At 42.9% G+C, this 17,755-nt stretch overlaps 1 protein-coding gene across 6 annotated transcripts in view; it reads right to left on the reverse strand.

Annotated features, from left to right (window-relative positions):
• Window positions 1–104: 104 nt before the first annotated feature.
• LOC119170432 (proton-coupled amino acid transporter 1) overlaps window positions 105–17,755 on the reverse strand; it is a 76,391-nt gene continuing 58,740 nt past the window's right edge. For all 6 annotated transcript variants that reach the window (XM_075875557.1, XM_075875562.1, XM_037421593.2 and 3 more), the window contains exons 6-10: window positions 17,555–17,639; window positions 10,168–10,440; window positions 9,020–9,195; window positions 4,035–4,225; window positions 105–3,323 (exon numbers count right to left, since the gene is read on the reverse strand). In XM_075875557.1, the coding sequence (XP_075731672.1) occupies window positions 3,052–3,323; window positions 4,035–4,225; window positions 9,020–9,195; window positions 10,168–10,440; window positions 17,555–17,639 (997 nt within the window). In that variant the 3' untranslated portion in view covers window positions 105–3,051. The remainder of the gene's footprint in view (window positions 3,324–4,034; window positions 4,226–9,019; window positions 9,196–10,167; window positions 10,441–17,554; window positions 17,640–17,755) is intronic.

Here is a 17,755-nt window from a genome sequence, read left to right on the forward strand (position 1 = left end):
GGGCCTCCAAAAGAACAGCTGATAAAAGGTCACGCTACAACCTCCTAAGCAGACTAATCAAGCAGTACGACACAAGTCTGATCTTGTAATTATAATAGCAACTGTTTTCATGTTTTGATCGATTGTAATGCTAACAAATTTTATTTCATTAAACAATGATTCAGAAAGCAACAAAGAAGGGATAAGAGCAACAAGGTATACAAACTTCAACTGCTTCATGTGAATTTCTATTTTGTAAGCTTCTCTAGCAACAATGGGCTTAAAAACAGCTTTAATACACTTGTCTATACATAAGTGAGACAAATGCTCATTATAGAAAAAATAATTATTTATACCATGATTAAAAGCTGATGTGCCCTTCATAGGGCAATGTATTTTGTTTCTAAAGAAATGGAAAAATTAATTAGATATACTTTGCATTTATTTATGTCTTGCTACTTCTAAATGACGCATCAGAGTATAATACATGCATTCACATAAATACAAGGGTACATAACAATGTATTATACATATAAATTTAAACATGTGTATACAATATTTATCATAAAATGGGAAGAAAAGTGGCCCCAGAGCACAAAAGAGCAACAACCGCTGAAAAAACAGCAAAAGGCCTCCATACAAGGCTGCTTGTCATACCAGCATCTGAGAAACGCTAGCAAACGCACCAACAAATGATGCAGCTACAAATCAAGCAACACCACTCTCTGTCAAGACACCAGTTAACGACAGTGATTATTTATGCTCAAAGAAATATCTTATTTAAAAGGTGCCAGAAATTTTCTTAGTTTTTTTCAATCCATCAAGAGAAACGTATTAAGGCGCCGAGTTAAACATTCAAACAATAAATAGCAGTTACCATTTCTGCGCAGGCACTTGCACCACAGGTGCATTAGGAAACCAGCTATTAGAACATGTTTGTGCACATGAAATGGAAGACAGTGATTGAAGTTGCTGATGCCCCTGTTAGCTACTGCTTCTTCCCATGAGTGTGGTCATGAATATAAGGCACGGGGATTTCAGTTCTCATAAGAAGGTGTTTACAAATTATCACAGATTAACACATTCGGAGAGTGCAATAACGCACTAAAAATGTACACACAGGTTCGCACATTGAAGGCACTTTGAAGTTGTGCCGGAAGCAAACCCTTATTATATACATACAGTGTAAGACAATAACGGTCATCAAAACACCGTCTTCGAGAAGCAGCTGAAATAACCAGACTAGAAAGAAGCAAAGGGCCTGGAGGAAGAAAGGATGCTCAACATCACACGTCTAATGGGCAGCAGCGTATATATACCTTATGGCGGTGGCGGTCTGCCACTGCATCACAGGTGGCAGCTAGAGTGGATAGACACAGATGGAGCTGCGCGAGAAAGAACTGCCAAACAACCAACCAACACACACAAGATGTGAAACAATATGCGCTACTGGACACAAGTAAAAAATGCTTACACTATTTTCTGCTGTACCATGCTAACAGATGCATGAGAATCTCTTGAATAATCACAAAGCACACACTCAAATGAAGAAGTTGAGCACCCCAAACAAAGGTGCATTGTTCAGTGGCCTCTGTGGTGCGGCACAGGCAGAGAGTGTGACCAGCGCACACAATTAAAACATTGAGGTGAAATGCATGTACATAAGCAATCTCTACATCGTTTAGAAAGGCCTGCGTGGTCACAAATGATTGCCAAGCAACCAAATCATCACACTGCAAGCTCCAGTGGACGCCACCAGACGCTTGGCTGAAGGAACGAGTGAAATGGAAAAGTGAGCATATTAATGGAATGTGACTGGAAGCCCCAAGCACACTAGTTAAAGCCCTTGGCGGAGGACTCTGGCTATGCGGGAGGAGAACCTTGACACGAAAGACGGCTGCTCCCAGACAATGAGCTCAGCTGACGTGGGCACTGTAGCTATGAACCGAAGCCACTTGGTCATGTCGATAACTGCTTTACGTAACATAGACAACACAGCGCGATTTGTGCAATTACATTGCTAATCCTTCGCACTACCCACAGCTATCGAAAAGGTGGCCTCAATTTTCGATAAGGAACCTAATGCCCACGAATCAGCACAGTGCCCCTGGCCTAACGTATCACGAGATTTTAAAAAGTGAGAACACATCACAAATGAGCAAGCTCCTCCCAAAGCTCAATAAATACACTTTGCCACCGTCTGCAGGTAGCAATGACCACGCCAAGAACTAATGTCAGTTCATTGTGAGCACACTCATAAGGACACTCTTCCTGCTAGAAGTCACTACGTAGTTCACAGGGTGGTACGAGTAAGGCAGCTTTTCAAAAACTTAATCTACAACTGTAATGCTGGCAAAGCTACGCAGAGTTAGGTTGTGTGCGCAAAAGGCTTAAAAGTAATTTCAGTGCATAAAAAGATCAACACACATTTCATTATGCACTTAGTTCAAGCAGTAGCAAGGTTCCAATCGTAATTAGCAGTTGTGTCAACGCAGAATCGAATTGCCAGCATTACCATTCATCAACATTGTTTACGGAAAACCAAGCTCAACCAGAGTATGACACCAAGTGCAAGCTCCTCTAGACTAGGGAATTTCACGTCTTTCACATGGTACCATTTCTTGCAACTGCTTAGAAACACATTTATCAGCCCCAAAATATCAGAACTTATCAAACTGAAAAAGCATTTCGTAGCAAACTTCCTTTCATTGAAGCATTACTCATATGCTTCTGCATGTTTGCCTACCCCATGTCTTCAATTGATTACCTCTGCTATAATTAGCCCTTGAAAAATACCTAAACAGATCAATAAGGCACAGTTGCACCTAGTTATGAATGCATGCGTAATTTAAACAGCGTGAACTGGAACAGTTTTCTTATGTCTAATAGGGCATAAAAATGCTTCCTTCAGGTTTACATAAAAGAAGAGATAACCACAGTACCCTGTTTCTATACTTCTAAGCAGTTGCAAACTCCTACCGTGGCCTACACAGGTAACCATGTGACAAGTCCTCCTACGGCCCCATGGCATGCACGGGAAACAAGGACGTCTGATGACAGAGCGCGAAGTAATCACTTTGGGCTGTCACCACTTGGATTTGAAAAGGTGTTAATGATTTCTGTGATTGTAACAAATGTTCCGGTTACAAATCCCAGCACACCGAGTACAGAGATGAAGATGTTCTTGGCCCACAGCCAGCTCCACATGAGTTTGCTGTGGTCGCTATCCCACAGTGTGAACAGCTCCAGCAATGGCGGCAAGATGAGTGCCAGGCTGCTGCTTGCCAGTGCACCAACCAACGGAATGAAGAGATCCAGCCTGGGCACCGCAACGGCCAGCACAACTGTGCGCACAAAAAGAGGAGGCGCGATGAGCCAAGATGACTCCTCTACATCACTTCAAATGAGCGAATAGACAATTTCATTGCACATTCTCGAAACATAGGAAAACAAGAAAAGGAGGTCGCGTGGATGTTTTGGCCCTATTTGTCATGTTTGGCTTCCAGAAAATGAGAGTTCAAAATTAAATTACTTCCCAGATTTAAATATAATCGATTCTGATATTGTGGCAAAGCCAATCTACTGTGCTTTATAGTTTTCTTTGACTGAAAATCGGCAAACTTAGTTGACTGCACAAACATTCAGTGAAAACAATGTCACATTTTTTGCTAGTTCTTATATACTGGCTACTGCAATGAAATCCTCATTTTTGTGTTTGTTTTTCATTTTGTAATTTTAGAACTTATTGTATTGCAATTTGTTGTTTCATACCTTATATTTTTGTTTCTTTGTTTACTTTGTTACTTCCCTTGATGGTTCCTTTGGTTAGGAACCTGGCAGTGGGCGACATATATGATCATACTTCATAACAGAGTGAAGGTGGCGGCAGCCCAGGCCGACATTCTTATAATAGGAGCAGATATCTCAGTCTCACACTTAAAAACATGAAGCCAGATTATAACTGTGCCAAAATATTACACAGTGACACAACCAAAGGCAAAATAGGACATAGCATCACAGTGGCAACAATAACAAAACGAAAGCTTTATACGTACATGTCATAGTAACCAGTGCAGTGCGCAGCAGCAATTCGAAGATTATCACGACCCGTGGTGAATACTTGCCATCGTCGAGAGAAAATTGCCTCACTACACAGGGCCAGATGATCTGAACGGGCACGTACAATTGCAAAGCATACGATAGAAAGATGGAGACCGCAAATATGAGCCGGATCACTTCGTTCAACCTGAAAGCATCGAAACCGAAAAGAGAGGATTACTACCACTACCATTATCATCAATAAAGGTCCATCTTCAAAGCCAAGAAAATGCAGTAAAAGCTTGTTAACTGGGCCCTCATTAACTCAGAAAATTGGATAATTTAGATGTGTTCTCTGGATCCAGCCAGCATACGCTTTGTTTAATGAATTCAAACTCTCGGTAACATTTGGCCGCTATCCATTCAATTAGGGTGATCCTAGAAGCCCACCGAATGCTAAGCGTTGCAAGTGTGTGATGGAAAATAGCGAGAACGGTTTACACAGAAACCGAAACAAGGTGGTGCTGTCTGCTTTCATAGCGTCATCAGTTAGCAACCATGGTTTTTTCTGCATGAGGATACGGCACTCAGCAGCTTCATTTTAACTTGATGCAATGCACGTGCCATGTAAAAAAAATATATACTGAAACTGTTGATGATGAAGAGCTTTCAGCAGCTATTGGTATGCTGGCATAAAACTAGTTTTGCTACATCACCACGGATGAGCTATCAGTTGCTGCCCACTTAATCTGCAAAAAAACTATCATCATGTACGCAAAAAAACTATCATCATGTACGCAAATTGGTGGGGGCAAGACGTAGTAAAAGAGGAGTACGTAGCACATTTCTGGATAATTAACCACAGAAGCATGGAACTGTGGTCGCACTGAGAACTAACGAAGTTGCTGGATGACGAAAATTGCGGCTTTTATACATTTTTATTCAAGTACAGGATTTCAGAATTCATCAAGAAAATTACAGTATCCAGTCGAACTCCGCTGTTACGTTCCTCACTGCTGCGTTTTATAGGCTGTTATGTTGTTTTTTCTTGGTCCTGGCGTAGCTTTCAAAGAATCTCACGCATTGCGAACCCCGCTGTTACGTCGCAACTATGAAGAAGTTCCTGCATGATGCGTTGCAAGCTAGCTCGCCGAACCCGCCCGACGTGCCACCCGGGCACCGACATTTTGATTTGATGTTTGACAGTCTTGGCCTGGCTTGGCTACGGAACAGGCTGCAAGAAGCCACAGGCAAGTTGAAGATGCCGCCCCTAGATAGCTGTTTGTGAAAAGTGCTACCACCATCATCACTGCTTACAATGAAAGTTTCACTACGAAATGCTGGAAGTGCGTGACAGTCCCCACTGCTGCACGCTACATGTTGTGACTCTGCTTCAGTTGTTGTTGTGTGCGCAAGCCTGTTGAATGCCATTGAACTTGTTAACGCAATCTTCGTCAAGCCTTAATGGTGTCACATAAGCGGAAAGCGCTTTCCCTTGAGGAAAAGCTGGACATACTTAAAGCAATCAACAAGCAGCCAGCGTGAAAAAGGGTCAACATTGCCAAAGACCTTGGGCTGCCATCATGAACACTCAGCAGCATCGTCTCGAATCGTGCAAAGATTGAAGGGAAGGCAGTTCCCTTCTGCCAGAAAGCCGAGCAATCTCGTGGCACCGAGCACGGGAACCTTGACGAGGCTCTTCTCACCTGGTTCAAGCAAATTCGCGCTGCTGTTATCAACTTTGACGGCAGCATTTTACGTGAGAAGGCGATGAAAATAGCATTCAGACTGGGCCTCGCTGATTTTGTGCAGCCAAATGGCTGGATCAACCGTTTCCGCAAAAGGCACGGCATCGCTTACAATATGGTAAGCGGAGAAGCGGCAAGTGTGAACGTGAGAACAGTCGATAATTAGAAGTCCACATTATCCGCTTTATTTGAGGGGTACGAGCCTCGTGACATTTACAATGCTGACGAAACAGGCCTCTTCTTTCGTATGCAGCAATCGAAATCATTAAGCCTGAAGGGCGAAGCGTGCCGTGGAGGCAAATGCATCAAAGAGTGGCTGACGGTGCTCCTTTGCAGCAATGTGGACAGCCCGGACAAACTAAAGCCATGGGTGGTCGGCAAGTTTAAGAAGTCATGGTGCTTGAAAAACATTCACCTGCTGCCATGCCACTACAGAAGTAACAGCCGTGCGTAGGTGACCTATGCTTTGTTTGAAGAGTTTTTTCGATGATAAGATGTATTCGCAGTGCAGGAGGGTTCTTTTTTTTGCTGGACAATTGTGCTGCCCACCTTAGAGATCTGCCAGTTCTACAAGACATCAAACTTGTTTTTTTTAGTTTGTTTTCCACCAAGTATTGATATGTAGGGTTTAACGTCCCAGAACCACCATATGATTATGAGAGACGCTGTAGTGGAGGGCTCCGGAAATTTCAACCACCTGGGGTTCTTTAACATGCACCCAAATCTGAGCACACGGGCCTACAACATTTCCGCCTCCTTCGGAAATGCAGCCGCCGCTGCCGAGATTCTAACCCGCGACCTGCGGGTCAGCAGCCGAGTACCTTAGCCACTAGACCACCGTGGCGGGGCTTTTCACCAAGTATGACAAGCCACTTGCAGCAAATGGATGCCAAGGTCATCATAAAATGATTAAAGTATTCGTAAAGAAAAAACATCGTCAAGCGCTGTCTCGCGCTTATTGATCGTGGACAGTAGCCTATGATGATTTGGTACTCGACGCCATGCATTACATTGCATTAGCGTGATGCATCAGCATCAGCGTGAGTTCAGCATCAGCGTGAGTTACATTGCATCAGCATGAGTTCATCAATTGGAAGCAGCGTCTTGTGAGCAAGAGCTCAATGACGCAATGAATACACTAGGTGCCACTGGTACAACGTAAAACGACGCGCTGTGGATGCTGCCATCGTGACGTTGGAGTGCCAGACAATCGCAGAAATCGTTGCAAAATCCATCACAACTGAAGACAGTGACATCGATGACAACGACGAGCACGAGTCACACAATTCTGAAGAGTTTGCAGTAGAGTCGGCGGATCTAAACTTTGGAGAAGCCTTTGCAGTCCTGGACTACCTTTGCAGGTACGTCTCGCACACCAAAGCAATGCTGAAAACTTTAGAGATCAATAATCTGGCTTTCCAGATTATTGAGAAATGTGGTGCTTACCAGCAAGCGAAAGGAGCGGCAGTCAACCATCTTCAAATATTTTAAGTCTTAGATTCACCTTGCCAGAATAAATTGTTTGTAGTCAAAAAGCGCCTGTGCTCTAACTCATTTTGGAGCTTTCCTCACTCTTGCGTTTTTTAGGTATTTTTCCTACCCAGTCCGTCGAGAAACATGTGAACGGGGTTTTACTGTATTCTCTTAACGTACATTTATTGACCGTTTTCTTCATACTTTTGATAAGTTAGTTTTAAATTAATTCAATATTTTTTCTGGTCTCGTAAAATCTGAAGGAGAAAGGTTTTATTGTCACAGCAATGTCAGCCTTTTCTCTACTCCAACTTACTCAAGCTTACCCCAAAGCCACACCCTCTAGGTTCGCAACTCAATGCCATAGTCATTAATCCATCACAGCAGGTAATGATTGATATGTCGGGTTTAATGTCCCAATACCACCATATGGTTATGAGAAATGCCATAGCCCGGAAATTTCGACCACCTGGGGTTCTTTAATGTGTACCCAAATCTGAGCACACGATCCTACAGCATTTTTGCCTCCATCGAAAATGCAGCTGCCACAGCCGGGATTCGATCCCGCGACCTGCGGGTCAGCAGCCGAGTACCTTAGCCACAACACCACTGCGGCGGGGCCATCACTGCAGGTAAAAATAAGAATGACACAAAACTAAACTGCCAAAGCTGACTTGTTCACCTGTGAAACCAAGTCATAAAAATCGGTTCATTGATAACTTCTACAAGCCATCCCTATAGTTTGTATCCTCGAAAGATAGCAACAGTTTATTTCAGACATCCTCAAGGGCTTGCAGGCAACCTTTCCAAATTAAGTAAAGCTATAGAAGTTAAATTCCCAACTGGCTTTTACAGAACTATAACCATGTACAGGTTGTTGCAAACCACTTGAACACCATCCCGAATATAAGACACTGGTCAGTTCTACATCATACACAAACTTACTAGCGTTTTCTGATTTATGAAGCTGAGGACCAAGTAGTAGCAAAGTGGGTAGATGCATATTGCAGTGCCTCTTCAACTACCGTGCACATAGAGAAATTTTGTATGATGCATCATTATGAAGAACAAATCCTCAAATAACTGTGTATCGGTGAGCATGTTGCTCTTAAAGGGAATGTAACATAGCTTTAGTAAATGCACTGAGTAGGAGCATAGATGCTCTGGACCATTAAGAGATTAACTTATGTGCTCTACAAAGAGTGTAAAACTTATGAAGCATTTTGGTGTGAATGAATCACTTCTTTAGTTGTGGTTTAACCATTTACACAAATTCAGAAACCCTCTAACAATTTGCAGAAAGTTAGGAAAAGTCACCATAATATTAGCTTATGCTCTGTGTTAAAACTACAGGTCACAACAATGCACTACCAGCATTGTTGCTGCTGTATATCCGTTTCTAATCTGGTATTTCACAGTTTCGTAACCTGGTACAAAGCTGAAACTATGAGTCACAAGAATGAACTACCTGCACTGTTGCTGCTGTATATTTGATTCGTAACATGATATTGCGCAGTCGCTTTTACATTTACAAGCAAGTGAAAGTTCTATATTGATACTATTACTGAGATCTATAAAGCTTTTGATTCAAAGATGGATTTAAAAGTTGTTCGTTAGTTAATAGAAATATATCACAAATAGGGGATTACAACAAGCACTCAATACAGTGAAGCTATTCTTGTGTAGGATATGAATTCATTTATCTAACTTTGCCCATACAAGTTCTGAAAATTTCAATATCAATCCATACAATGCTGCGGAAGCCCAACAGGGATACTTACGGTGTAGGTGGGAAGTTGAGCGTGATGCTCCCTGCGACTTGATCACCGTACTTCAGGTACCCAAAGAAGCCAATAGCTGTGTACAAGCAAACTACCATGACCATGCCAGTGTTCAGCACACCACTTACGCCTCCAAAGTCCCGAGGAGTTTTCATTTCGTTCTCCAAAGGAAGCACCTGGATAGTGAAATCAGTGGAACAGTCACGAGCATCAACAATGGCAATTGATTTTGATTCTATTCAACATACTACATAGCCCCGCAGCATTTTAAGGTACCACATGCTACGGTAGTATGAATGGTCTTGATCGTGAAATTGCGTTTGCCTTACACAATTTCCAAGGCAGGGTATAAGAGGCATCACTCAACAAACAAAAAAAAACAAGGGATTCTGTTTGAGAAGATGCATGCTTAAATGAGTCCTTTAACATTTTCTCAACTCCTCACAGTATGGCTGTATTAAAAAGTGCTTATTGCCTCACAAATTGACTGATGTGAGAATTTTTATATTTCGTCTAGTACGAGCAGAGTTAAAGGAATTGGCTGCACACTTTAAGCACACTCTCCTTTTGTAATAGAGAGTGCGCTAAAAGCTATTCAGGGAGGGGGATTACAAGAGGGCAAGATGCTCCCTTCGAGTTAGTGTCGTGACCTTGAGCACTTTCATTTCATTGTTTCTTTGCACATGTGACCTACTTTTAGGGTAATCCTGAGCACGAACATGGACAGGTGGAAACACCTTGTGGCAGCCACAATAACTATAGAGGCGATGCTGCTGAAATTGAACAATGGCTGTGGACTTGAGTATATGGCGCAGTGATTGGGGTATATGGCATCACTTCTAGAGAGAGGTGGGAGCGATTTTTTGCCGACTTTAAGAATTCATGGTAAATTCCAAACCACATGTTGCGCTATAATGTTTGGCTTGCGTGTTCTCAAAAGTGTCGACTATTGATTGGCAGCATTTTATGATCATCCCGAAAAAAGCGATGCAGGGCCCCTTTAATGCTGCAAACATGCAATGTTACAATTTTGGGCACTTCAGAGTAGTAAATTCTTTTTTTTTTTTAGTATTGGACTTTTTCCCTGTAAAAGTAAATCGGCAGCTCTAAACACAGGAGATAGTCTGGCATGGTGCCATGCTACTCACAATGCCAATGCCTTCGAAGGCGTAAATGACAGTGCCAAAGTACAGCGGAAGGCGGCTTATGCCCATGGACAAAGGCCGCTCGCTGATGCTTGGCATGTCCTGCAGCAGATTGTAGAAGATGAGCACCATGCCTGTGATCTGCAGTATGTTGGCGAATGTGGACGCCACAGACAGCATTCGCAGGCTTCGGATGAAGTTGTACAGCACCATGACAGGCAGCAGTATGGCCAGGTAAACATACACACTCATCTCAATGTTTTGCCCGTGAAGCACCTATAGGGGACAACAACCAAAGGATTACTCCAAGTGCTTTGCGACATGCTTGCGTCGGCACTTAAGCATGGCAAACACTATCACTCATGTCACTGGCTTTTCACCGGAGCTATCTTATCTCATGCTGTGGAGAAAAGTATTTGACGATAGGAATCCATCAGGCCATGACAACATGTCTGGATGGTGTGATAAATATTGTAGCCGAGTGAGGATGAAATTCAGGTCTTGCAGCATTGTCCTAGATGGCGTGTTGGCGTGTAAGATCTGTTCCCATTGTTTACATGCTCTTCTACAGATGCAATGCACGAGAAATGCGATACAGTTCCACTTATTGATTGCTTTTGACGATATTCTGATCAATAATCTCAAGAGGTAACATACACATTGGAAGCCGTGATACATCGCCCTAATTACATGCATTGCTTCACATAGATTAAACTACCAGCAGCAATTGTAGAGTAGGCGATGCCTGTCGATGAAGTACCATCAAATCGCTTAGACGAAAGTCGCACCATAGAGCACATCATGCACGCTTTGCCGTGCATGGTGCCATTTCAACTCTTGCTCCATGTCTCATGCATGCAAGTTTACAATGTGCTAAAAAGTCCTACCACACACATCACAAAGTAACCTCGTAATTCTAAGGAGCTGACATGCTTATTAACCAAGTACTCTTTCTTTCTGACCGTACTAAACATAATAAGAAAATGGTCCAAAATGGACAGGATTATGGGGGCCTCTTGAGCTTTGTTTTGAAAGTAGGACACAATATAACAACTGGGCTCTGTTTGCATCGACTTCACTATACCCAGCCAAGCCTCGCTTCGATGAGAAAACTTCAGCTGTGCCGAGGAAAGAAACGTCTGTGCATGCAACATCGGCCCTTTAAACTACATATCATAGAATGCCTACTGCAAGTACCATTGCAAATCGGCCAAAACACTATATTTTTCTTCCTTTTATCAATAAGCAAAGCACCCACTATGCGTCTGCAAAGCAACGTTTGCACCTGTGCATCAGGCCATTCTACTGTACTGTTGCGGAGAGTGATGCTAATATTAGGCCAGAGCACTTTTTCATGGGTAAAACTCTAAACCACCCACTCATTGCACAACTCGTACGAATTGGTGCCTGGTGAAACTCTACGCTTCTGCCACGAAATATTACATGTGTGAATAACACTCTTCCCACTATTTAACATTGATATAGTGTTTTTTTTTTCTCAGAAGCAATATCAACCATGAATGGTATGGCTTTGTGGTAAGACAGCTGCTTGCCATGCAGAAGGCCTGGGTTAATTGCCACTTGACCCCACCTCCCCCATAAACGTTTTCCTTATTTACTCAGTTGTATCTATTTCATTTGTTCGCTTGTGGACAATGCTGATTTTTTGTTCACAACCAAAGATGCCGACACCGAAAATTCTATGAAACGAGCTCTTTAACCCTGTCCTATTCAAAGGTGAAATCATGAGGCTTCATCAATCAATGACCACCCAGGTTCAAAACTGCCTAAAGATAGCTCCATACAGTAAACAGGGTCGTCAAATGACCACTCTCAATGCTCCTGCCACGCCATCCCATTTCCAAGCAGGCAGAGCAGTGATAAGCCTCTTCTACTGCTATATTGAAGCAGAATTTAATAACATCACAACGTTTCAAAACTCTCCCATGAGCATGATAATTGAATTTACAGTAGCTTGATGTTTGGCTAGTTAGTGCGAGGCCATAAAAATTATGGTACTGCATGGACTTGCCCAGAGATGGCACAAGCAAATGCACAAATACCGTATTTACTCGCGTAATCCTTGCACTCCCATAATTCTCGCACCCCCCCCCCCCCCCCCGCGCAAAACTACGACATTTTTTTCTGCAAGTAATTATCCCACCCTTAAAGATGTCGTCTGCTCCTTTCTAACACTGATGATGATAGCGCATGACAACCCAGCACTATTTCTTAAGCATCATGCGTACTATCGACCGCAGCAGCCCCAAGCTTTGCGTCCGCTGTTTCTCTATTTGCTTGCGGCTTTTGTGTAGCAAATAAACCTTGCCTTGTGTTGCACCTGTGGCTCTACTGTTAATAGGGACACTAAAGAGAAACAATGACTTGGTTTACATTGATAAACTGCACTCTGAAAAATCTAACACCTTAAGTTGCACTGTCATAAGTTGATTATTAGTTGAGAAAATCAAGGTTGAAGCTTCATTTTCATATTTCGCGCTGAAATCTCAGCCCGTCACAAAACAAACTGCAAAATGTATTCTTTGTATTTTCTCAACATCGACAATAAAATTTTCTGAAACTTTGCACGCTAGGTCTGTGGCACCCACAGAAAGCAATGTACCTCGTCTTTAACGAGTAGAAGCTATGCATGACACAGTAGACGTCTTAAAAATTTACTCCATCACAGTGTTTGGTTCGGGGATCTCATGGTGGCGCCTCCAACCGTATTTAGATTTCTCATGTTTTCACACATACCAAGCATCATGTCGCGATAAGAGTGGTGTTTTTGGGATTGTGAAACTCTACTTTACTAATACACGAAAAATAGTTTTGCTCTTCAGTTTCCCTTTAAGGTAAGTCTTTATTAGTACTTCTCAAAGCTTGTAGTTAGTCGCTGGGGTGAGAATCTCAACTTGCGACCACTTGGTATTATTTTACGCTCTGCACGTTTTCGCGGAAAAATTTTTCTCGTGTAATCTCGCACACCCAAATTTTCATCGGTTTTTTGCTAAAAAAATGTGAGGGTCATGCGAGTAAATTACATAATAAATATGCATAAGAAAAAGGAGAAACATCAAGGCCACACACACACACAGTGAGAAAGGGGAAACAGTACAAAAAGTGAGCAAAGTAAACGGCCACATTAATAGCATCCATGACAAAAGGGCGACAGGTATTACGGTAGCACTACACTTCATAACATGCTTCTTTCACGCAGCTTTAGATGGGTTTCTTGAATTTCCATGAATCATAGGTCACCTAAGTCTTGGCACTCTATATCAAAGTATGGCGCACAACTAAAAACAAATCTGCTGGCTACAGATTCATTCTAATCATATAATGCAAACGACTTGATGCAATTTTCTTTCCTTCTTAGTTTTTTGTTTATTAAATTAACAATTGTCTCTTGCAATTATGTTACCTTTGTTTTTACTTTTTCATGCCGCCTCTTTTCTAGAAATTTTAGTATTTACACCATGCATCATGTTTGCAAGCATAAATTTCTTATCAGACAAATTTACCTCTTGTTTTCTGATAAAGCCTTATTTTTATATAAATTAACAAGTTGACTGCAATAATCTTATTATTTCATATTGTTTGCTTGTAAATGACATTTTATGTAAACACAGTGTTTTGTTGCTTCTTTCCATAAGTACTATATCTTTCTATATTTTATTATTTTCTCCACTTTTTTTTTTACTTTGGGCTGCGGTTTATGGTAAATAAACCCCTTTTTCTATGCAACAGGAGGCTCAATTTTTTTCAAGTGGTGCCGAAGCTCATCGGAACAGCAAACCGCATCCATGACCCCAAGGTAATCGCTTACCCGCTTATGAATTTAAGGCATTGACTTACAGCTGCTCAATGCGAAGACGCAACATGAAAGCTCTCAAACCAGAGCAAATCCGAGAGCGCTGAGTTAACCCGCGCTATCGAGGCAGGAGCAATGCACACTCAAGACAGCGTTATGGAAGAGGAGCTTTGTATTCTCAACGAACGCCTCAACCAGCTTCACAACGATTTGAGGTAAACCGACTTCGAAATCATCCCTCTGCTGTCAACCACAGAAGCGGAGGCAAAGTTTGAATGAGTTGCGGAATATAACGATTGGGCCACAACCCCATCAGCAAAACTCAAGTATAGAATACGTTAACTTCGGGGGGTCTAACAACCGTGCACTACCAGCAACATCAACTGAACCCGTGCAATGTGTGCCCCAGCCCGCGATCTAACTTTCGAAAATTTACCTCATGAAGTTTGATGGCCAACAGTCATTGCAGACGCCTTTTAGAGAGCAGTTTAGTCAACTGATCCACAACAACGATGGGCTCACCGACGTAGACTAGTTTGCCTACCTACGTTCGGTTCTGACTAGCAACGTGGCATCGGCTATTGTGGGACTTTCAGCAGCTGCAAACTGTTATTATGAAGCCCTAAACATTATAAAAGAGCACTTTGCCATAACCGACGTCATCATTTAAGCTCACATGCAGCGACTCATCGAAATGCGACCCGTGCTGTCCTCCCACAACCCTTGAAGACTTCGAAGCATTTACGACACGGTTCAAACTCAGATGCGCACCCTCAAGACTCTCAAGAGTAATGGAGGACAATTACTCCGCTGTGTTCTACCCCTTTCTGCTCAGGTTACATCCTCCCGACATCGTCCTCGACTTTAACAAGACCATCGCACGCCAACGTACAGAGCACACAGGCCAGCAAGGTCAGCACACCCAGAAACAGAAGGCGAGGATTCAGTATTTGCTGCTTTTTATTTAAACAGAAATAGAGGCTCGAGAGCATACAGTCTTACACGTTTCTGTAAGAGAGGACAAGTCAAAGGGCCACGTAGATGAATTTTGCACTAGCGCGCCATCCTCTTTGCAGCAAAGATCAAGCGCCGAGTGTTTCACCTCATCATCTCGTCTGTAAAACTAGCTCCTTAGAAAAATGCATGCTTTTTCTGTGACTCAACTACGCATCGTACCAAACAGTGAAACTTTCAAATGCCATTACAAGAAAAGAAAAAGTGCCTATTAGATGCCAGTCGTTGTTTTCGCTGCACCTTCCAGCATCATTTGGCAAAAAATTTCAGGAGAAGAGTTAGACGCGCAAAAGGCAATCGACGCCATGCGGATACCATGTCGGACTCTCATATGATCAGGTTGACTACAGAAGCCCCGACGTTGCCACAACTGGAACACCTTGAAATTATTGGGACTGGCAATTATAAACAGCACGTATACCTCCAATCTGCTCTTTCTTGGACAGCTGGTGAAAAAGGCAAAGTTTTAGTTCGAGTTTTATTCGACAGAGGCAGTCAGTGCAGTTTAGTGATGAAGCGATTGGCTGAAAAATTGCATTGTCGAATACTCATTCCCGAGAGCCTCACAGTAGGATATTTTGGAGAGCAACATGATGACACACACAAAAAAAGAGTGACCTTAATTGAGGTCTGGCAATCCCATGCCGCCAACTTCCAACAGGGTGGGTACTCTTCCAAGCAACTACGAACTTCGTTCTGCCGAGCACCAGGCCACAAGTGCGCTTGTACCCATTTGGCCAGTAGGTGCGTGGCGGCAGCAATTCTCTGCCTCCCACAGCAGCAGCGAATGCTCAACTATTTCAGCAAGGTTGTGGTGGATTAGGGTATGCCTAGGGCCTTTGTAAAACCTTGTGGGGCTACCATTTGAGATGAGTACCCAGAAACAACCGAGCGCCAAGTCGGTGTACTCCTCTACCCATTGGAAAAAACTGATGGTTTCCCGGTCGGCACTGGGAATTGAACCCAGTATTTCCAGCATTGGAAGCGGGCGCTTTAACTGTGTAGCCACCACTGCGGTAAGGCACAGCTGGAACACTTTCCAGTGTGTGCTCGTCCCTCTAAGGTTCTCTGCTCAGTAAGACGCCACTGCAGATAGAAGCTCTCGTCACGACGAACATCAGTCGCCATTCAATTCTATGAACAACTAGACACTTCATCAACAAGCTCAATCACCAAGGATGTAACTTCTCCAACATCAATTACGCTGAAATCCCAAATGCTGTTGACGTCTTGATTGGCAGTGACTATCACAGGTCATTTGTCACTGGAACCAGCAAGAATTTAGGAAAAGAACTGATGATCTGATTGATATGTGGCGTTTAACGTCCCAAGACCACCATATGATTATGAGAGACGCCGTAGTGGAGGGCTCCGGAAATTTCGACCACCTGGGGTTCAGGAAACGAACTAAAAGCCGACGAAATCTCTCGAGACTGGATGCACCATGAACCAGCAACCTCTTGCGCAGCGGCCATGCATTGCAACGAGGACGTCGTACTGAAATCAGAAGTGACAGATTGTAAGACAACAAAGAGTCATACGGACTTGCAAATCAGGAAAATTAAATGGGAGGAATGTTAGAACACCCACAGCGAAGACCCAAAAGCTGCTTCAGTCGAAAACGCACCCCAAATGTAGTTGCAAGCCAATGGGATATCAAATGCCTCTGTGAAGTCATACAATGAGGCTTCGAACGATACAAGTGTTTTTAGAATGGAGTCTATGCGACCTCTATAGTTGCATCTCGAAAATGTGGAAAATGTACCTAAATGCCTTGAGGCTGGTAATACAATATTACACTGACACCAGAGTATTATTGTCTAGACTGGGAAATGCCAAGAAAATACTGCAGAAATGGACCGATACGAAACTCTTGAACCGACAGACGTCCTCTTGCCTAAGCTCCATCTTTAGGTGTGTTTGATTCTTTCATCGTCAATATGAAGCAAAATCCTGGAAAGCAGAGCGCTTCTGACAATATAATGAGAGGAGCCTCCGGCCATGAATTAAAGGCTGGTTCTGTCTGGTGGACAGGACTCCAATAGCTTACTTATGAAGTGAATGCATGGACAACAGATCACATGCTGAGTACTAACGAATACGCCAACTGAACCCATGCAATGCACGTGTTGCTGGGTAGAATTACCTTTTGAACAGACCTGTCAGCATCTGTACCTGCTCGTATTGAACTTTTGTGAACTTCTGCGCGCGAGGTGATTTGTTAGAAAAAGATCCGACGAAGAAGAGGATGGTCTGTTCTGCCTTGGAATCATGCGCTACAGTGGCAACCACGGAGTCGGGCTGCGGTACATAGAAAATAAACACCTTTTTCTACACATCGGGAGGTTGGATTTTCGTCACACAGGTTATGTGCGAGAAAATACAGTATTATTCGAGCTTACACAGAGGCTTTATTTTATTGAAGAGCAGTTTTTCTGACTGCCTCAACTCCAAGTCCAATGCAGAGCTGCCTGCCCAATACACGTTTCCAACACAAGCCTTAATCACACATATTAATGCCAATACGGGTAATATTGATGAAGCAAGCACACCATCACTTACCTCTTTTAGACTAGTTGCAACAAAAACAAAGTACACGCAGCAAAATCCAAATTGTGTCAGCAGGAGAAAACAGTTTACAGTTGTTCTGCAATGAAGCATAATGAAAATGTAAATTATCACAATGAGTGACAACATTGTCATAATCTTCAATGTATCCAGAATGTGGGTTGAAATCCTTATCGCCAAACTCTATCTTATACT

The sequence above is a fragment of the Rhipicephalus microplus genome, chromosome 2 (assembly GCF_043290135.1).
Source record: "Rhipicephalus microplus isolate Deutch F79 chromosome 2, USDA_Rmic, whole genome shotgun sequence".
Classification (NCBI taxonomy): Eukaryota; Metazoa; Arthropoda; class Arachnida; order Ixodida; family Ixodidae; genus Rhipicephalus; species Rhipicephalus microplus.